At 37.5% G+C, this 22,254-nt stretch overlaps 1 protein-coding gene across 2 annotated transcripts in view; it reads left to right on the forward strand.

Annotated features, from left to right (window-relative positions):
- mical2b (microtubule associated monooxygenase, calponin and LIM domain containing 2b) overlaps positions 1-20,528 on the forward strand; it is an 82,411-nt gene extending 61,883 nt beyond the window's left edge. For both annotated transcript variants that reach the window (XM_036568128.1, XM_036568129.1), the window contains 8 exons: positions 698-801; positions 1,173-1,959; positions 5,469-5,551; positions 6,171-6,269; positions 7,301-7,394; positions 13,783-13,882; positions 14,678-14,751; positions 18,949-20,528. In XM_036568128.1, coding sequence (XP_036424021.1) covers positions 698-801; positions 1,173-1,959; positions 5,469-5,551; positions 6,171-6,269; positions 7,301-7,394; positions 13,783-13,882; positions 14,678-14,751; positions 18,949-19,133 — 1,526 coding nt within the window. In that variant the 3' untranslated portion in view covers positions 19,134-20,528. The remainder of the gene's footprint in view (positions 1-697; positions 802-1,172; positions 1,960-5,468; positions 5,552-6,170; positions 6,270-7,300; positions 7,395-13,782; positions 13,883-14,677; positions 14,752-18,948) is intronic.
- Positions 20,529-22,254: the final 1,726 nt, after the last annotated feature.

Consider the following 22,254-nt stretch of genomic DNA (forward strand, 5'->3'; position numbering starts at 1 on the left):
GCTTTCATTATAATCCTAATAGGATTCAAATCCATCAAGTTACACGCACTCTATTTATAGAAGTTAATGCAGCTTTGAGTCACACCTGACCAAACGTCATTATCACAAATCCCACACACGTTTTAATGCACATGTTAGAGCTTCGTGACTGAAACAGAAATTCTGTTCTTTAAGGGTGGAAAAAAGGGGGGAAAGGAATATACTAGGCACATGACAGCACTGAATGTGCATGTGTGTTAGTTTTGGACTGTAGTAAAATTAATTAAAGATGTTTTCATGATGGCCATTTTTGCTTTTACTGCATATTAATCTTTGAAAGTTTTGGATGTTGTTTTATATTAAACTGCAAGTACTTGTCACTGTTCACTAGAGGGTGCTGATGATCTGTGCTTTCCAAAAAGTCAGTTTTACATTAATTATAAATCAGTCTTTAACAGGGCATTGTAGTTCATTTATAAAATGTTAGTGTGCTGTAACACCATGCTGGTCCATTCAGACTATTTCATGTACAACTGATATCTGAAGGCTGGCAACATTTCATGCACTGATGCCTTGTTTAAACTAGTAATTTGATTATATGTGAGTATCATGTTGTGTCTTGTATGAAAGAATTAGTTTATTGCATTTTAATAGTCTGGCTTTTGTTGTGGGTTTTAGACAAGAAACCCCTTTTTGAACTATATTTCCTGTCTGCCAGAACTGATCTGGGTAAAGACCCCCGACCGCAGCCGAGCAGCAGGAGGAGACGACGCACTCATAGAAGAAGATGGAGATTCTGACTTTGAGGAGATACATGCACCTGTATGACAGTGAAAACACTACCCAAATTATTCACACTAACAAGAGTAATTCATATTTTTATTGGTGTAGATGACTTTTAAGGGAGGGAAAAGTGCTGTTTTATTTTAAAAAACACTGTATAATGTGTTATGACCTAATTATTCATACTAATAATTCAAAAGAAGTCTTAAGAATAAGTCAGAGTAAAAAGCGTTTTAAAAGGTTAATATTATCCCACACCCGCACCCGCACCTTACCCCACCACCCCCCACCTCACCCCCTCACCCTCCCAGAAAACATTAAAAACATTAAAAAACAATTAAACAAGCAACAGCTGGTTCTATTATCCTGAAACTGTGTTGTCCTTTTTTCTGTTTCCACAAAACCCACAGAATCCTCCAGCAAACCCTGCATCGCAGACTGCAGACCCACACTGCCCCCTACAGGACAAGGAGGAGCGGCCAGCTCCTGTTGAAATACCCTACTATCGCACCCATGGAATTTCAGCCACCCCAAAACCCAGCACCTCGTCCACAGAGCCTCATACAGTTGCCCCAGACAAGCAAAACTCTCTTAGCCCTAAAAAGAAGCTCACTCTCTCCTCATCTGAGAAGGAGAAGCTGCTGGATTGGGATCTAACCACTCCTGGAAAGTTCTCAGAAGCTGCTGCCACCACAGACGGATCAGAGAGAGAGGTACAGAGCAGCCCTGAGAACCAGACCAAACCTCAGGAAGCTCCTGACCGCAGTCCTCCACTCTCAGGTTTCCAGCTGTGGGCCAGTGCCCTAAGGAAGTCCTTCTCCAGCTCAGGAAACAACACCAAAGTCATCAGGAGGAACCGGCCACCCAGAGCCAGGCCGCTGTCTGAGGACTCTTTCAGCTTGAGTTCACTATTTGGAGCTTCCACCCAGATCCATGAGGAGGACAAAGAGAGAACGCGCTCCAGAGCAGCTACGGAAGGAAGCCAGCGCAGGAGCGAGATTACAGCCATGTTGGAGGAGGTGACCCTCAGCACCAAGCCACCAGGGGGCTCCAAAGACGACATGGCCTCGCTGCCACCCAGAAAGCTCAACTTTTTCTCCTCTCTCCGGGTGAAGAGGAATGAGGGAGTGGGCAGAAGCAGGACAGACAGCCAGACGAAAGACATCTGGGCCATCCTCTCCAAATTCCGAAACAAAGGTGTGAGCAGGAGGAAATTCTAACTTGCTGGTCTATTAAGGTGGCTCTGCATCCTGGTCCTGGCATACCGCTGTCCGGCATAGTTTAAGTTTTCCTTCATAAATGTAATCACTTAATTAAGAAGCCGTTCCTGATGTGTAGGAGTAGGGGTGGGCGATTAATATAACATCATGATACTTCAGGACATTTTCATGATACACAATATATACACAATGTTTAGTTTTTTTGAGGTTTAAAAAGTTGGATCTAAAAAATACATTCCAGATTAAAAAAATACTACCTTAAACTGTCAAAAACTAGTCAATACGATGATTTGCATCGAATGTTTCACATCCACATCTACAGTAACTCCAATTAAAGAGGCCATATTGTGCTCTGTTAGTCATGAATTATGTAGTTGGTGAGTGTTCTTTAAGTATAACGGTATCTATAATATTCTTAGAAAAGCATGCTGTGAAGAAATCACGATAACGCTAAATTTATCATATTGCAAATGCATATGTTCAGAAAACTATATGTCAGAAAACATAAGAAAAAGGTAGACCAATGACAGTAGACAACAAGTGTATAGTAATTGCATAGCTTGCATACTCACAAGCAGCTGATTGGATGTCAGCCCATTATGCTCTTACTTTACTCGTATATTTTTCTGCTTTCTTCTTAATATCTTCTTTATGTTAATTGATGTAAAAATATTTTTACCTGAGTAATTTTGGACTGTTTCTATTGGTCTGTTCATTATGAAATTTTAACACAATGCAAAGGTTAACTGGAGTTTAAAAATAATGCAAAGAAGCAAATAAATGACAAAAATGGAGCGACAAAACTTTTGCATGACTGCGACGGCATGTTGATAATGGGGGAAATAGTACAATTTAAAAAAAAAAATCAGCTTTCTTTGAGAACTATTTTGCCTTAACATCCTGCATGTATATCGCTTCCATGAATATATTTAAAAAAAATACGTTTTAGACCAAAACTATTACTTAAAAATTTCTGAGGTTTTAGACAGTGTGTTCATAATCAGTGCATGTAGAACTTTCTGTTAGGAAGCTTTTAGAACTATTAAACGCTTCGGATGCCTGGTTTCCATCACCACCACTGTGAACAATTCTGACTGTAATTTTCTGTAGATTTCACATTACATTTTAAACCACACTGGATGCCTGTGTTTAAATCTTTCTGGTTTAATTATATGGAAATTTAGAAAAATATGTGGAATTGCTCTTTTAGTGCAACACAACTGTTTTGCTGTTAATTTTGTTTTGTTCGTTCCAGCTTGTTGTAAGCCACAGTAAACAAACTACTAGGATATATATTGCATATAATGAAAATGTCTTGGATTATTGTGATGTTATATTTTTGCCACTTCGCCCACCCTTTGGTAGGGGTACTGCAGGACCAGGATTGGGAATCACTGATCTGTTGTTATCTAGCTACTCATTTTGAGTAGAAGAACACACAGATGAGTCTTGCAATAAGTTACGTTTTTAGCTGGAGGTAATTGAGAGTAATGACCAGAGTAACATTAGCTCAGGATTAAGCTAAATCCTATTCTGTGAAACAGACCCAAAGTAATTTATAATCCAGGCTTGAAGGGGTTAACGTGTGCAGTTCAGTAAAAGCAGCTGGGCGTGAAGCTTAACCTCAGACGCCCCATGAATCTATGAAAACATGTGATAATGATTACAATCCAGCACACACAGACTGCGCTGACTGTGATAGGTTTAAAAACATACAAAACACCATGTCTTATCCCTGATCTGCTTTGTAAATATGTAGCCAGTGTTGTGTGCAATGCTGCTTAGTCAACTGTAAACCCCCCTCTGGCTCCTATTATAGCTCCTAGCATGCAGTCAGATGTCATAGTACTTCATTTTGTACTTTCAGTGTGTAAATGGTAAGTCCAGTATGGAGCCTGGTTAACCCTTGTGTGGTGTTGGGGTCTGTGGGACCCATTTTCAATGTTTGCCAAAAGAAAAAAATGATGCAATTTATTATAATTTCAACCTGAGATTTCTTGTCCTTTGCTCATTTTCTGTGAAGAAAATATAAAATAATACAGTCTTCACACTGTAAACCCCCTGCACATTTATTTTACACGTGTGGTGTTGGGTGAACCTGCGGGGAATAAAAGTGTGGAGGTGCTGTGTCCCTTCACTCTGTTCTTCTCCTACATGGCCTGCTGTTAGTGTGTGTGTGTGTGTGTGTGTTTGTGTGTGTGTGTGTGTGTGTGTGTGTGTGTGAGGGTGGATACCATGGACAGGCTGCTGACTGGCTACAGCTGCTAAAGGAGAACCCTACGCTGGACACTTGTGATATTTTAAACATCTGGTATTTTTATAGAAATTGTTATGGTTGTATTCAGTTAAAAAAACAACAATGTGGTGGGTCCACCAGACCACTGAGTAACAAAAACATCAATGCCACACAAGGGATAAACCTAAATGTACAACATCACTATGCGTTTCCCAGAGGGGGATTAAGCCTAGTCCTTGACTGCATCATTACAAATGGAGATTCTCCATTAAAACGAAAATGTAGTCTAGGCTAGGCATTATCCTTGGCCAGGAACCCAACTTTATAGCCACTTGTTTGTCCATTTCTTCTGAAATCAAGGGTATTAAAGGGCCAATGTCATACATTTTTCTTGTATCTTAACCCTCCCCCCACAAAGTTCACTTAGAACATTTGTGTTAGCGTACATATCAAAATCAGTCATTCATTTTTACACCAGCATTTTCCAACCTCTCTTTATTCTTAAGAATTAGGCTGTGTTTGTTAATGTGCCTGTAAGACTGATATATGTAAATTAGCACTGTTCTGATGGGCTGCCCTGTTTTGTGCCTCATTCAAAAAGCAGTCCACACTGAAAAACTCCTTTTAACTTCAGCTTGAGTGCACAGAGCTGAACTGCTGTAGGCTGAATAGGTGAATATATGCAAATGAGTTGGTTTTCGTTTTATAAATCCGATTAAGAAATCTATTTAAGAGAGCTCGATTTTAGCTCAGTAATCAGATTTCTCACTGCATGTAGACTCTTACTCTGATTTCTTTCGGATTTCTTAGTCTGCGCATGTGCAAAAACGGACAGCGTTACCGAGAATAAGTGTGCAGCATTGCCATGAGATGCAGCAAAACATTTTGGAGCAACACTGAACACTGTAACCAAATACATGCTTGAAGGATTTAAATATTCTTCATCTTCTTGGTGATGTATGTTCATATTTTCCGGTAAAGTGGTGCTGTTTTTTTTTTGTAAGTTTTACGTTACGTTTACATCACGTCTGGTTGCAAAGCAGAAATCTGATTACTGTCTGACTCATGTAGACCTGGCGTAGACCTTTAAACATGTTGATTACTGACAAAATCTGATTTTGCCGTTTTCGGATTATTAAGTGCATGTAAATGCACTCACTGTTTGCAGTACTGGTCTGCTGGTTGTAGTTATGCTGTACTCTTGATTTCTCCTTATTAAATGGTTAATATGTCATGTATTGTGTTCACAGCCTCCACACAGCAGCAGCAGCAACAACAGGAGGAGGAAGACAATTCTTCCAGTGAGGAAGGCCCAGAGTCCACCACACGAAGGGTAAACCGCTCTTCAAATCACCATTATATTACTATCTCTTCTAACATTAATATCAGTATCATGTTTAACATTTCATATGTATAAAAAGTGGAATTTAACATCATGAAGACGTTTTACATTTGTGCACAAGCTAGTTCACTTTCAGCCAACATGTTATTGCTTGAATGGATTTATCAGCACTGCTGTATTTATTGGCTCTGAAAGAGGCTGAATGTGCTGGTTCAGTGAAAACTGGTGAAATGTAAAGATCTTTCATCACACATGTATAGAAAAGCTCCTCTGTGAACAACAATCAGAGCTCCATCCTCTTTTTTTCCTTTTTTTACAGTCAGTCTTTTCTTCTTTCCATGTCACAGTTATATAAGTATGACTGAGAGTAAGCTGTTTAACAAGAAATCCATTTAAAAGCGTGAATTTGTGTTGTTAAAGCTACATTTCAATCCACAGAATAGTGACCGCATGAGCATTAGCTCTGTGCTATGGAGAGGAGTTTATGATAATACTGATTTGTGGCCAATTAATCAATATGTCATCGATATAATTTTGTATAATGAAAGAAACTTTATGCACTATTCACATCTCTCTGCATTATTGTTCCTTTGCTCTGTGCTGTATGTAGTCTGATCCTGACAACTCGGAAAGACAGAGAAGAAAGCAGGAGAAAATACTCCTCCAGCAGAGCAAGAGAGAGCAGCTCAAACGACTACACAGAGCACAGGTACAAATGCACACGATCTGTGATCATTTAAATCAAATGAGGTTTTTATTGTGATTGTTGATCATTTTTGAGTGCAGTTTAAAAATCTCTATCAATATACTGCAATTTGTTGTCATGTAACATTCTGTATGTAATTGTGTGTCGTGTTATGTTCCTATGGACCCCATCATGAGTAGCTGTTGCTTTTGGCACAACTACTGGGGAACCAAATGCACCAATTAAACCAGAGGTTGGCCCCCTAAATGCTAAGAAGAACGACTTTGTGCTTTCAACAAAAATCAAACCACCTTGGGAGCCACAACATTTTATGTCCATTTTATTGAAGTAATGTTTTACCATCGTGGCTGTAAATATGTGTTGGCATGTGTTAATGTTTTGATATAGGCTAAAAATATAATATAAACGATAACGCAGACTTCCTTTGCTCTGCTTTAAGCTTTAGTTCAGCCATAGCCACTTTTCTTGCATCTCTGGCAGGAAACTTTTTTCTGCAAAAGTAGAATATTTTGTTTTGCTTGTAAAATGTTTCTCAACATTTGATTTTTACGAGGCTGAAGTCGCTTCTCATTCACCAGCTTCTTGTGTGAATTTTCCCATTTTACCTTAAATTGTGTCTGAGGCGCCAGAACACAACTGCTGCACCATTTAAGGTGGAACGGGACAATTCGATCGAGAAGCTGACTTTGCCTTTTTGTTAGCTGCTAGCTAGACTAGAATATTGCCTGCATTGCTATGGTGACCAGCAGTCTGCGCACCAGCATTCAGGGTTAAAGGGTGAATTAGCAGCCCTACATTAACTCCAGCGTTTATGACCATTTATTGTTGAAACTGTTAAAACAATCAGCAGAGCTTTATTTTCCTGCAAAGGAGGATTATTTTATTTTTACCTAAAAAAATCTAATTCTGCTGTGGAGCCACAACAGGGCAGTAAAAGAGCCGCATGTTGCTGACCTTTGCATTAACCCCACACTGTGCAGGGGTTCAGTATGTGCAGTGGGGGGAAGTGTAACAGTGTGTGCTGGTGCATGTAGGTTATCCAGAGGCAGCTGGAGGAAGTGGAGGAGAAGCAGAGAGTGTTGGAGGAGAAAGGAGTCACCCTGGAGAAAGTCCTGAGAGGAGAGCAGGGTAAGCAACACCTCAGCTTTTGCCTTCCCTCTCTACGGTCACCTTCAGTAACATGAACCATACAGATGACACCGATTCAATACCCAGTGTCAGGCCAGTATCAGCAGAAAAATTCTGAAACAAATGGAATCGATGTCTGGAGGGAACTTCACCCACACATTACTCCATCCCACACAACACTCACTCAGGAATTGACTATATATTTATGAGTAGCTGGGAACTACACAGGGTAACAAATGTAAAATTGGGGCAGCTGATATCGGACCATAACGCAGTCTATTTAGGTTATACATTTGGGCAGCATACAGAAAACACCACCTGTAGAGTAAATGTAGGTATGTTGAACAATAAAACAACAACTGAATGGATTGAAATGGAGATTAAGAGATATATTAAGGGACATGACAGAAGAGATTATTCCTACTATTTTATGGAATGCTCTGAAGGCTGTTAAACGGTGAAAGATGGTAGCACTTACCTCTCTTCAAAAGAAACTTAAATGAAATGAAATTAAGAAGCCTTGAAATATAATATACTCTCCAAACACACAAAACAGCAAATGAAGATCACCCAAGGAGAAATAGATGATAATTTAAGAGGAACGGTAGAGGAAAAAAATAAGATTTTTAAAGCAGGTGTAATATGAGGCAGGTTCTAAGGCTACTAGTCTTTTAGCAAGATGGATTCACAAACTACAAGCCCCAAATACAATACACAAGATTAGGGAGGTTCGCTGTTCTGGTCAGCGAGTGCATAATCCGAAAGGAATTGATTGTATTAAAGGATTACTATAAAACTAGATATAGACAGCCACCTGCTTCTGATGAGGCAACACTTCCTCAACCCTCTTGATCTGCCATTTGTTGGAGAAACACTAACAAAAATCTCATAGCCACTATTACAGCTGAAGAAGTGTCTGAAGCTGTATACAGACTTAAGGCTAATAAGTCTCCAGATGCTGACGGTTCCACAGCGGAATGGTACAGATCTTTTAAAGAAGAATTAACTCCCCTGCTTACTTCATCTTTTCATTTGACCCTTAATGAAGCACAGTTGCCATCCATATGGAAAGATACAACAATATCATTAATTCCCAAAGATAGGAAAGACCCAGAGTACTGTAACACATTTTGCCCTATGTCAGTTTTCAATGTAGGTTACAAGATATACACCACGTATTGCACAGATGTATGACATTTACGCCAGATCTTATTATGAGGATCAAACAGTCTTTATCATAGGGGCATCTTGGGCATCAGGAGAACTTGATACCAAGCAGGCTTTTGATAATGTGAATTGGAATTTTGTATATTTAGTGTTGGAGGGATTTGGTATCAGCAAAGACTCAATTAAGTGCATCAAAACTATATATCAAAACCTAACAGCTAATATTAATAGTAGCTTAAGAAAAAGGAGAATCCTTGAGAGGGGTACCTGCCAAGGGTGTGGTTCATCCCCTATTCTTTTTGCTCTATAAATTGAGCGTTTAGCCCAAGCAATACATCAAATTAAAGAATTGAGAGGATTTACTGTGAATGGACGGACAGCATTTATCAGTTTATTCGCAGATGGTGTCATACTTTATTTGGAGAGTCCTAAAACGTGTTTCCTATACTTGATGGAAATGTTGAATGTACAAAGCAAACACTCAGGATATAAAGTGAAAGTAACAAAACACAGATCTTGGCCTTTAACTTTTGTCCCTTTCAAGACAGCAGGAAGTTATTCCAACTGAAATGGGATGCAAAAACTCCAAATGATCTTGGTGTGACCTTTTTCAACATTTCAAAACATACATACATACATACATACATACATACATACATACATCATCTAAACCGCTTATCCTTCTGGGTCGCGGTGGGGAGCTGGAGCCTATCCCAGCTGTCATTGGGCGGAAGGCAGGATACACCCTGGACAGGTCGCCAGTCCATCACAGGGCAGACAGACAGACATACACATTCACACACACACTCACACCTAGGGGCAATTTTAGCATGTCCAGTTGGCCTGACTGCATGTTTTTGGACTGTGGGAGGAAACCGCAGTACCCGGAGGAAACCCACGCATTTCAAAACAACTTTAAGTAAATATTTTAATTTCAACCAGATCCAATTGCAGATTAAAATACATTGAGAACTGGTCAACGCTGCCACTAGATTGTAGCTTCAGAATTGTAATAATTAAAAGGTATGTTGTTCCTGGACTTTTATACTTATTCCAATCTCTTCATATCAAAATACCTCAAAAAATGTTTCAAATTTGGGAAGATGATTTCCAAATTCATATGGAATGGTAGTAAGCCAAGAATAAAGTACTCCACGTTACAGTTCTTAAAGATCTTAAAGATTATTTTCAGGCAACCCAACTTGGACCATTAATTAAATGGTGTGATAAAAGCTGTAGTGCAAGATTGAAAGACATTCAGAAGACAGTAGAACAATTTCCCTATCCAGTCCCTTATCGGCAATATGAGACTTACAAAGATATTAGAAGATTTAATAGATCCAAGAAGTTCCTATACACTAGATATTTGGTTTGATTTAGTTAAACCATACAAATTTGAAAGGTAAATAAAACTTAAAAGTGGGTTTGCTTGTGATGAGAGATTTAAACCAAGCCTGATTGACCAAAGTTTTAGAAAATGGGGAACAAAAGGGGCCACTGCACTGCAAAAAGTAGTATCTTGTCAAATAAATTATCTTAAGTGTAGTCAATAAATCTAATATTCTCCTGTTGAGATTGTTGCAAGCTTAATTTAAGATTATTTAACTTATTTTTAGACCTTTTTACTTGTTTTAAGTGATTTTGTAAAATAAATTTACCTGAAATTAATTTTACAAGTCAGTGCGTGAAACCAGCAAAATTTTCTGCCACTGTAGTGAGATAATTTTACTTGAAAAGAAATTACCTAAAACAAGTAAATAATGTCTAGAAATAAGCTACATTATCTTACAATCAGTGCACAACCATCTCAAAATATGAAATATTAGACATATGGACTAGATTTAAGATCATTTCACTTGATAAGATACTATTTTTTGTAGTGTGCAGTATGTAGAATCGTCAAGAATGGAAATGTGTTGAATTTTCAGGAATTAAGAGAATCACAGTTTAAAAGAGTTGTTTTGTACAATATTATATTATATTATATAATATTATATATAAATCATGTTGTTGGGTGTGTGTGACTTCCTGTAGGGTAGTGAAGTATTTGAGCATGGTACTTTTAGATGGGCATATTAAGTGAAATGCTTAAATTAAAAATAGATCATTTTTTTTAAATATTGTATTATCAGACAATAAGGAAATAAAGGAAAACTTTATGTAATTAAATGATTAAATGAGTTTTTTTATTTTAAATTCTACATTTGTTTTTAAATAAGGTCCATAAATATATAACATTGACATATAAATATACATTGTGAAAAATAAAAGAGGCTGGAAGTTGATTTGCAGTGTTTTTGAGGGTTGAACTGATGTAAAATATGTAAAATATCTAAACTAAAATTTTGCTTTGCATTGTCTAATTCAGAGTATTTATTTGAATTGAATAAAACCAGTTAAAGTACTTGTTACCACATGAAATGATCATTTGTAGGTCGACTTGTTTTTTTTTACTACAGTAAAGCAAAGTGGAAAAATTACGCCAACCTTATCGAGCATTATTTATTTTTAGTCATTTGAATATATGTAAGACAGTGTGTTCTTAATGTATCATTCCAAATGGAAAAAAAATAAAGATAAACTTCCTTTAGCCAAGTTACTGTAGCTCACCCTGTGTTCGCTGGAGTCTCATGACCGTTTGTGATTGTAAGACATTAGACTGAGGAATGCAGCCTTAGCCGCTTTTCCACAACACTGCCTGAGCAGAAACACTTGAATCAGAGGTCTTCAGGTAGCCTTGGTGCGCTGTGGCCATTCCAGCTCAGCCTCTACACGGACCGCTTCTTTCTCTTTTCATCTTCTGTAGTGAGAGAATGCTGCAAGGTTATTCTGTGAAGTTGTTCGAATAGGCTTCTAGAGTATGAAATATGTTTTTCACTCTCTCTTCCTGTCTCTCTTCTTGCCATCTTATGGCTGTGCCAAATTAACCAGTCTTTGCTTTGGTGTGAGGGTTTTTTTTGTGTGTAAGAGGGCAAAATTAGAGATTCAAATAATAGCGATTTGCATTTAAACCAAATAGCCATTTAGAGTGTAAATTGTGCTGAAATGACTGTAGAGGTAATGGGTCCTGTAAATAGACTGGAAAGAGGAAAAGTGCTCCAAAATGGTCTGAAAATGTGACGTTTCATTATTGTAGCGAATGTTGATATATGTGGGGGTTATTAAAGCCCACAATTCTTCCTGATGAAAAAAGGCTAACCGGGCCTGTCTGTATAATGAGTTTATAATCATGGCTCTGAAAGCCGCCGCGTGTTGTTGGCGGAACGGTAAATTGAATTTTAACATCTTTTGGAAGGGTGGGGGGGTCATTTTTCATTTTCGTTCTCAGAAATACCTGCTAATGTCTCCCTGCTTTTTAGCCTCTCTACATCTTCTGCATATATTCTGATCAGTGGATTTTGGGGCTTGGAGTGAATGAATGAATGAATGACTGAATGATTGAATGAAAGCAGTCAGTTACACTGGCAGGCTGAAGACTTTCATACCTCAAGCCCCCTCAGTCATAAACAAAAAGAAAGCACATTTTCTTAAGCGTGTCATGTGACTCTTCTCCATCTCTGCCCTTGCTTTATCAAAAAATCTCTCTCTCTGTTGCACTCGTTCTCTGTATTGAACACAGCACATCTTCAGTCGCCACACTTCAATAGCAGAAGGATACAGACAGCTTCCAAAGTTCGCTTTTGTGTACGGTGCCATCTACAGCGAGTGCCGACTGGCCTTGCAGATCTCAGTGAACAAGTGCATCAGGAGTGTCCACTCTAATAATGGACTTTATCAGGCCAGCAGCCTTTGTCCCTGTGTTTACTCATCTGTGTGGATGATTGTGTCAGTGCAGTAGGCGGAGGGCTTTGGGCTGAATGGGCTCATTGTCATCTGACATTCGCACACTCCAAATGAATGGAAAGTGGGTTGGAGTAGGTGCTGGACAATGGCTGAATTTGGAAGAATGATATTAAATAAAGAGGTGACGCATTCTTACTGTTCAGGTCTTGGTGTGAGGCAGTGACCCTGTGTTCTCATAGGCTGGGATTTTTTTTATAATCTTCTATTTTTATAGTCTTCTATTTGAGTCTTTCTCTTGAAGTCCACTTAACATATGTGTGGTTTTATGTACCAAAATGATTTTTACATGACCATTTTCTGACCTCTCTTTATGCCTCAGAATTAAAAAGGCTGTTTTGTTGCTGTACCTTTAAACAATTTTTAAACCGAAGCTCTGCATACTGAGATGGGTAAGACATAAACAAAGTCATTCAGAGTGGTTTGGTGTGAAATGCTCCATTTTAGAGAAACTTACTGAGAGAGAATTGTTCAGTGGTGGTGATAGAAACCAGACGTCTGAAGAGTTTAATGCCCCTAAAAGCTCCCTCACAGAAAGTTATTGCATGATTTTGAGACGAGTAAAACCTTTTTTTTTCTTAAATACATTCACGATGGAAAGGTACATGCAGGGGGTTCTAAAGCAAAATAGTCCCCAAAGACTCAAGAAAATTATTGATATATATTTTTTTTTCCCACTTTATAACTGTTAACATCTGTATCTATTAAAAAAATGTACAAGGTGTGTAGGTGCACTGGTGAGTTTGGATAGTAAATAAAATCACAATATTTTGTGGCTGTATTTACCTTGTACCTTGTTATCCGATTCCTGTCTCCACTAATGTAAAGAAATCAGAGTCAACAAGTTTCTCTACAGTAAACCATTTCACATCAAAACACTCTGAATCACTGTTTACATCTTAACCATTGAATTATGTAGATGTTAAAAGAATCAGTGGAATTCCCCTTTAAGACTCATTCAAGATGAATGAGCTTTCTTCTGATTGGCTGACCGTTTTCTTCCTCTTCTACCTTCAACTGTTCTGAGCAGTTGATATTATTATAGTTATTGTTATTACTGTTCACACTTGTTACAGGCTTGACATTGTAACAATAGAAGAACCCATTTTGGTGCTGTATAGAACCCTTTTCAGAAAGGTTCTATATAGAACCATATACAGCACATTCTCCATCAATCTGAAAAACCCTTTCACAGTGCAAAGAACCCTTCAATTGGGTTCTTTGAGTGTTCATGGTTCTATATAGAATCATTTTCTTCACTAAATAACCCTTGAAGAACTGTCTTTTTCAAGAGTGTTGTTTTTGTTGTTGTTCTCATCCTTAAGTCAGTGTGTTTATTATAGACTGATCAGTTTTACTCTTTTTGTGTTGTGTGTTTCAGATGACCCGTCAGCAGACGAAGCCACACTCCTGCAGTCCTGGTTTAAACTCGTCCTGGAGAAGAACAAACTGGCCAGATATGAATCAGAGCTGATGATCTTGTAAGAGAACTTTCTTTGAGTATTTCTCCACGTCAGTAACATTCTGAGATCAGCGTTATTTTACCTGATCAGATACTTGCCATAGATGATCATGTGTTGAATTGGCTGTTTTTGTTTATTGCACGTGTATTAGAGTCGTCACAAGGAAAGAGGCGGACATGTTTAGATGAAAGATGTTAAGAATGTAGAGTGTGCTATTAAAAATATGTATTAATTTGTGAAAAACAATCAAAGAGTCTATTGTATCAAACCCTGTATGGCTGGGAAGTTGTTTGTCATAGTGACTACTAAGCTTGTTCTCTGTAGACCTCAGCACTGCATAGTTGGTTGTTTTTGCTGTTTCGGCACAGCTTTCTCCGGTTGATGAGGTGCAGCAGGTGTGTTGGAGCAGGGGATGCACTAAGCTGTGCAGTGCTGGAAGTTTAAAGAATTGGCTTTGAAGGACAATGAGCCTCATTCACCAACAATACTTAAGAAGAAATTTCTTCTTAAAACCAACTCAAACAGTTTTCACTGAGATTCTGACTTTGAGCAGTGTTTTCTTATTTGGGGTTTGTTCTTGGGTAAGAACAGAATCTACACACACACTTAAGAGCACAAAGGTGCGAACAATTCTGCAGTTTAAGAAAACGTCATGAATCTGACGGAGACTTTTTCTTAGGGCCTTTCTCAAGAACTAATCTAAGAAAAAGCTGAGGAAGATATTGGTAAATGAGGCCCATTGCTCTTGTGTATTTGCCTGCTGTCGTGTTGGAGGGTGTACGGCTCTGGTGTGACGTTGTGTTTGTGGTGCAGTGCTCAGGAGCTGGAGCTGGAGGACAGGCAGAGCCAGCTACAGCAGGAGCTCAGATGCAGGATGGCCATTGAAGGTGAGAACATAGAAATGATTCATCACTCACTCTCATTTTTACAGTAACTCTCTCTCTTTTCTCTCCATCTCACTTCTTTTTAGATTCACACAATAGCTGTTGTAAGAACCTGTACAATTGCATTTCGTTTTGGCTGTATTATGAATTATTTTCATTTATTTAATCAATATTATGATTGTAATTACTGATTATTCTAATTATGTAGCATTATGCCTGGGATAGCAAAAAAATGATATTTTTACTTTGACAGGCCACAAAAAACAGCATCCCATTCTAACCGTTTTTGACAGTAAAATTAATTATATTTTACCTCATTTAAACCCTTGAAACCCCAGCCTTATTAGATGCTAAGGCTTATTATTCAGTAACTTTGGACCCGTGGGTGGTTCCTGGTCATTTAGGGCATAAAGCATTGAAAGTGATTAGATGGTGTGCCTGAGTTCATACCAAATAAGCTGGATAGTAGGTTCAGGATTTGGCTGACAAAGAGTTTAACAGCTTATTACAACATCATGGAAAGAGGGATTGAGGGATTTTCAGCGTCTAAAATAAATATACAACCTTGAAAATCAGGACTTTATCTTCAATCTACATTATTTTGATAAAACATGATGAAATATTGAATTTGTTTTTCAGTCTCAGCTCCACAAAGGAATCATATCCAAAATGTACAAATGCTTAATGGTAAAGAAAGGAAGCATGACAGAATACATGAAATAAAAATGGAGAAAAAGAGAGTAGTGTTACCATTTCAAGTGGAATATGGCTCGAGATATATTTTTTTTTTATTACTCCAAAGCAGAAAAAACAAGGATGTTGGAGGATGTGTAGGGAGCAGGAGGCTGGCCACTGTCAAATATTTTGGGAAAGCTCAATATTAAGACGTTTTTGGACATTGCAGGAGTTGCATAAATTACTGAAAAATATATTTAGTTTAGAATTTCCCTGTGAATTTGAAATACTTTTACTAGGGGTGCTAAATTTTGATGTAACAAGATCGGACAAATATTTATGGGACATTCTATTAATTGCAAGTAAATAAGTTGTAACAAGGAAGTGGCTGTCCCCTGACCCCCCCCACGGTGGATGACTGGATAAACCTGGTTAATGAAATATATGTAATGGGAGAAAAACTTTCTGTTAGACTGAAATTTGTAAAATTATGGTTAAAATGGATCAACTATATAAAGTCTATAAGGCCAGAGTTCATTGAGACACAAAGTGAGTGAGTACGTCCCTTTTTCCCTGACAAGTTTTATTTATTTATTTATTTATTTATTTATTTATTTATTTATTTTTACCCCCAGGCATCTTCTGAAGTTTTAATGTGTATAGTTTTATATAAACAATCTTGAAAAGAGCACTTTTAAAGTATAAAATAGGGGAGATGTAAGACGTATAAAAGAAAACACATTATAATTGGAAATTAACACATGCATGGAATTGTGTGTTGTCATTACATGCTTTTTAATGTCTCCCCATGAAAAATACAATAAAAAAGGGTTGAATCAGAGGCTCCATTTTGTAGGTAACATATGATGACATGATGACTGGATAAACAGTGTAACTCAGTTCTTCTACACAGCTGCTATCTCAGAGATACAGGGTTTTTCACATGCACGTCCGAATATCAGCCCATCTCACGCTTATTAAAACTAACATACCTAATATAATATGGCACATTAACATAGTGGTAGAAATCTTTTCTCTTTTCTAAGTCTGAAAATCCTCATTTTGTTCAGAAAACATTTTAAAAATGATAAATATCTCAGCTCTCCAAAATGAAGTGTCTAATGAAATGTCTTGGCGGTGCTTTTGCATGTCAACAGCAGCTGAGGAAGGTGATAGAGTCTTCATTTGCAAGTCAATGGTTGGTCCATTGCCTTCAGGAAACAAGTATATTTCTGTTCTAAACATGGGAATTTGATTTGTGTCTATTAGAATAATGTAACCTGTTGAAATGATGCGTCCAACACTGATAGGACTGATGCCGTTTAGTTTTACTCACCCATACAGTGAAGGAATAGTAAGCACCTGTTATCAGATGCATGATCATGATCATGGTTTTCTCTTAGCATAAAATGTGCAGATGGGAACCCTCAGGGCCTTCTGGGCCATCAGAGCAGACATAATGATTTATGGGAAATAAAAATTACATGTCTGGAATTTTTAGTTCATTTTTTTTTGTTATATTTAAGCTCTGCAGTTTAAGCAATAATTGCAATAATCATTTCTTTTTTAGGTTTTGGTTGAAAAAAGTTAAATTCTTGAGAAAAAGAATCCAATCAAGATTTTTTCCTCTGTGGTCTTAGGTAGATACAGCCAAGCTACATCTTCCATTGGTTAGGCTTTCAGTTCAGCTTCTCCTTATACATCTAATTAACCCCTTGCATAATAAGGAAGTTCCAGTGGAATCAAACAGTCGTGTTTTGATTTCCAAGAGTTGGGACCAATTTTGTGAGACCACAAGTCACTGAAAAAGACATAGGTAAAATATATATGTTAAGGCTTCCAATAAAACAAGGATTGTCTTTTAGAAGCTCCAAAGGATTTAATCTAGAACAGCCAAAAATTGCTCACGTGAATTGCCGTTAGCTTAGCGCTAACATACTATTAGAAACCCATAGGGGCACTAGCAGAAATTAGCATCGCCATAGGTGTTTTTTTTTCCCCTTTGTTTTTGGTCGGGTTTTAACATTTATGGCCTGAACTGAAGGCCTAGCACTAATAATTACAGTTTGCCACTGAAAAATTTGCTGCTTTAATCTGCTTTAAGTTTGTAAATAACTGCAGTTTTAAAGCTGTTTTCATTGCCATGGACACGGACTGGAATTTTTCATTGTTTTCCCCCACAGTGAATCGGCTACATAACCACAGTACAACTTTTATGAAAGACAGCAAACACTAAGACCCTCATGGGCACAAAAGCATTTCCTGATATTTCTACTATGCTGGGACTCCTGAATATGCTTGTGGCTTCACATACACCTCATAAACAGCAGAACTGTGAATGCACCTAATGTCCTTTAGATGCACAATACCCACACACTGACAGCTATAATGAGGAATTAACAGGATGCCAATAGAATTCCCCAAGTCTCTGTGAGCCCCCGTTCCAATTAAGGACATGGGAACGGGGGCTCACAAAGTCGTCCAGTATTTTTTATCGTGTATTTCTTATGGATGCAAAACTCAATCTCAGCCTGTTTATATTCTCATCATAACTTAATGAGTTTACTACGCATAGTTAAAAAAAATGTAACTGCCCACCGAAGCAAACTCTAGTCTAGACCCCTTTGGGTAGTCAGTTCCCAGCTGTAATCTCTGTACAAGACATTTGTGAAGGCTGATTTCACACCCTGGTTCAGGATATTATTGATAGAACTCCTCTTCAGTATATACAAAAAACTTAAAATACTCTGATTACATGATGACTGTATATTTAACACATACTTGTGCTTCCATTATTACTGTGAGTTTATAAGTATATAATAATAGTGATTATTAAATGCACACAAAATATAATAGATTGTAATATTTGTACTATATATTTTCTACAGTTACCTTTTTATGTAAGTTAATGTAAAGAGGATTTATTCCAAGTGATTTTGGGGCATTTCTATTTATTCAATCATCATGAAATTTTCACACACCATAAAGGAGAGCTGGTGTCATGAAATTCTGTAGAAAAATAAAAAATCTCCAAAAATGGAGATACACGGTTTTCTTTGGACAACGACAATAAATATATATATATATATATATATATATATATATATATATATATATATATATATATATATATATATATATATATAGGAAAAAACACTCTTAACTTATAATAGAAGTATACGGTATACAATGTGAAGGGTAACTAGTTTACAAGGTATGTAAAAAAAGTAAAAAAATGACAAATATCTAGAGAGTGGTTGTGTACTGTATGCTTTCTTCTTAATAAAAAAATTCAATCACAAAATGCTGCTGTTTTTAAGAATAAGAAAAACCTCTTTTGGTTTGAAAAACGTGTTAGAAATGATAAACATCTCATCTCTTCCAGTTGAAATGTCTAATAAAAAGCTTTTGCATATCAACAGAAGAAATTTGTTGATGATTGCAATAATTAGAAATAGTCACTGCTTATTGTCCTGAGTCTGTCCATGGTCCAGAGCTGTGTCTGTGTCCCTGTTTCTCCTGCAGACTGTGAGAAGAGTGCAGGGGAGCTGGCAGAGGAGCAGGCCCTGCTGGTGGAGGTGATGAAGGTGGTGGAGGAGAGGGATCGACTCGTCAGCCTGCTGGAGGAGCAGCGGCTGCAGGAAAAGGCAGAGGACCGCGACCTTGAGGGCCTCATCCTGTCCAAGGGCTACCAGTTCCACTGGGCATGAGGGAGCTGCAGGACAAACAGCAGCTCCGAGAATCAGTACTGGTCTGGGATCAGCTCTGGACCTATTTGTATGGATTTATTCATGAGGGCGATGGTTTCCAACATTGCCCTGCACATTTTAGTCTCTGACTTGCTGTAAAACACCTGATTCAACTCATCAGCTAACTGACCTGTCCATGCTGTGCTTTCATTTGTGGGCAGAGCGTGGCTGTTGCCAAACTGTTGCCTGGTTGGACAAGCTATGTAGAATGTTGGCAAAACTAACTTTCATCCTAATGAGAAATCGTATCACTCAGTTTTTGCCTGAGTCTATCTGGACAGTGTCTTTCACATGTATACAAAATAAATACCTTTTGAAATTATTAACAATGCATTCTAGAGGCATAGATAAATTTCACAATACAATATTTTTGAGATTTTTCAGTTCGATTTTGGATTTTGAGGTCATGATTCAATTCAGTTTTTCATTTTTATGTGTTAAAAACATTAAAAATGATTTACAGAGTTCCAAGACTAGACTAAATCAATCTGTGGGAAACTCCCTGATAATCACCAAATCACCAAAACAGACTGCACTTCTATCCTAAAGTGCTGTGTGGACAGCATCAGGGTCAGCTTCTAGCTCTATTACATCTACCAGCTGTACAAACCTACAGGAAGTCCTGTCATGCATATTGTGTAAAGCACTGAACCTGACTGAAACTCTTTTTATGCTGACCTGCAAAAGAATGTTATTCGAGTGCTGTCGCTGGACCTGACTGGACAAAATGTACCAAAACCCTAAAGAAACTCACTACTGCCTCACTGCTGCTTCTGCTGTATAGTGAATTAAACCAAAACTAACAAGTGCCTCATTCCAGACCGTACACTATATTCATATGTTATGGATTATATTTATTTAAAAGATGTTCAGACAGAAGGGTTCAGCTGTGGTGAGCGATGTAGAATCACCTTAACACTAAAAAAAAAAACACTTAACACTGTACGAGCACAAAGCATAACACTAAAACTGCCTGAGGGAATAAATGTAGTTGATCTCCACACGGGTGCAATAATAACACTGTATGTAATGTTCATGCTCTGAATGTTCTTGACTGACTGATCTGTATGTGCCGTTTTACTGACTCTTTTGAATGTAAAGCTTTATGATTGTACCTGTTTGTTTGCTCAGTTGTAAAGCTGACATTATCAACCAAAGTTTAATGTGAGTCTTCAGTCTTTCTCTACTTTCTTTTCTTTTTTTAATGATGATGACTGTCTTCTCATCTCATCGCTGTAAAAGAGAATCAGTTCACTCTCTTAAAGCAATGTTCAGACTGTGTTGTCTTTATGTAATTTATGATTTAAATGCAGCCAAATGTTGCATGGTTTAATAAAACATTGCTTTCTAAAGTTTTAACAGAGTTTGTTTCTCTTGTTTACACTTTTTAATTGGATATAAAGTCATTTATGCAATCTGATTACATGTATTTATTAAAAAGATGGGATTCTTAGGAATAATGTAGCTCGGAAGCTAGACTCTAGCTGTACACTACTTAAAGAGGAAATCCACCAATTTGCCGCTTAATCTGCTTAATTTAATGGTTAAGATGTAAACAGAGTCCATCAGAGTGGTCTGGTGTGAAATGCTCTGTTCTAGAAAAACTTAGAGTCAGGATTGTTCTCAGTGGTGGTGATAGAAACCAGACAGCTGAAGAGTTTAATGTGTCTAAAAGCTCCCTCACAAAAACGTTGTTACATGAAATGGTTCCAAATGTTACCTTATGACTGAGATATTGTTTTACAGTAGTTCTAAAACAAGATTTGGGCCTTATTTATTTTTTTATATGTTCATATGTTTATGGTGGAGAGGTGCATGCAGGGTGTTCTAAGGCAAAAATAGTCCCTGAAGACTTTTTTTTTTTAGTTTTACCACAATTTTACCATGATTTTACCATCAGCATCACGTATAAAAACTCAGAACACACGTAGGTTCATTGTTGGTTTATAAAATGTCTATATTTGTGTCATAGACATTACGGCTCCTGGTTCCATTGTAAAGAAAACTGAGTCTAAGTTTCTCTTTAGCGAACCATTTCACTTCAGACCACTCTGAATGACCCAGTTTACATCTCAACAGCTTAATTATACATACCTTTTAAAATTCGGCAGAATTCCCCTTTAAAGGATCAGTTCAGCATTTTTGATTATCTGTTTGTTTTGATAATAATTTTGGAGTTTTTGAAAGAGTTCCCCATAGAACTGCAGTGGAACTTAATACATCCAGCGTCTATCAGCACAGGAAACTGAAATTTGTCAGGCTCTGTTTCCCTTTTTCTTATGGCCTAGATTCCTTTATTCACAAAGGTCCCTGAGAAGAAGTAAAAGCGTTATTTCAAGATACTCTGAAATGCACAAACCCATCAAAATGTTAAGTATGTGTAAGTGAGCACACAGCCATGTAGAGAGATTAGAGATCTACATGGCTTGGAGTTTTTTTGTTTTGCTTTGTTTTGCTTTCTTTTTTATTTTACACAAAGAATTTTACAAATGTACACCCAACGTCAGAGCGATATGTTATCAGATCTCACAAAACCAGCATATTCTCAGCAATGTCATCATACCATTCAAGCACACCATGACATTAAAAGAGTAAAGATATAAACTAACAATTTGCATAAAAAACTTAATACCTACAGGAGGATGTATACATGCACATATATACACACACCTACACATACAAGAGGAAAGGCCAGTTAATCGAGTTTCTCTCCATAGTAACTCAAAAATCTATTACTTTTCTTAGTAAGAATTGGAGAATAATGTGTATAATAATGTGTAAACTAAACTTAGAACCACTTTCCCAGACTCAGACAGGTCTACGCCTGGACTAAAGAACATTTTCAGTGAAGAATCACCGCTGCCGTTGATATTTAGTCCAAGACTAGACTAAATCAATCTGTGGGAAACTGCCTGATAATCACCAAAACAGACTGCACTTCTATCCTAAAGTGCTGTGTGGACAGCATCAGGGTCAGCTTCTAGCTCTATTACATCTACCAGCTGTACAAACCTACAGGAAGTCCTGTCATGCATACTGTGTAAAGCACTGAACCTGACTGAAACAAACTCTTTTCATGCTG

Source organism: Colossoma macropomum, unplaced genomic scaffold (genome assembly GCF_904425465.1).
Source record: "Colossoma macropomum unplaced genomic scaffold, Colossoma_macropomum, whole genome shotgun sequence".
Lineage (NCBI taxonomy): Eukaryota > Metazoa > Chordata > Actinopteri > Characiformes > Serrasalmidae > Colossoma > Colossoma macropomum.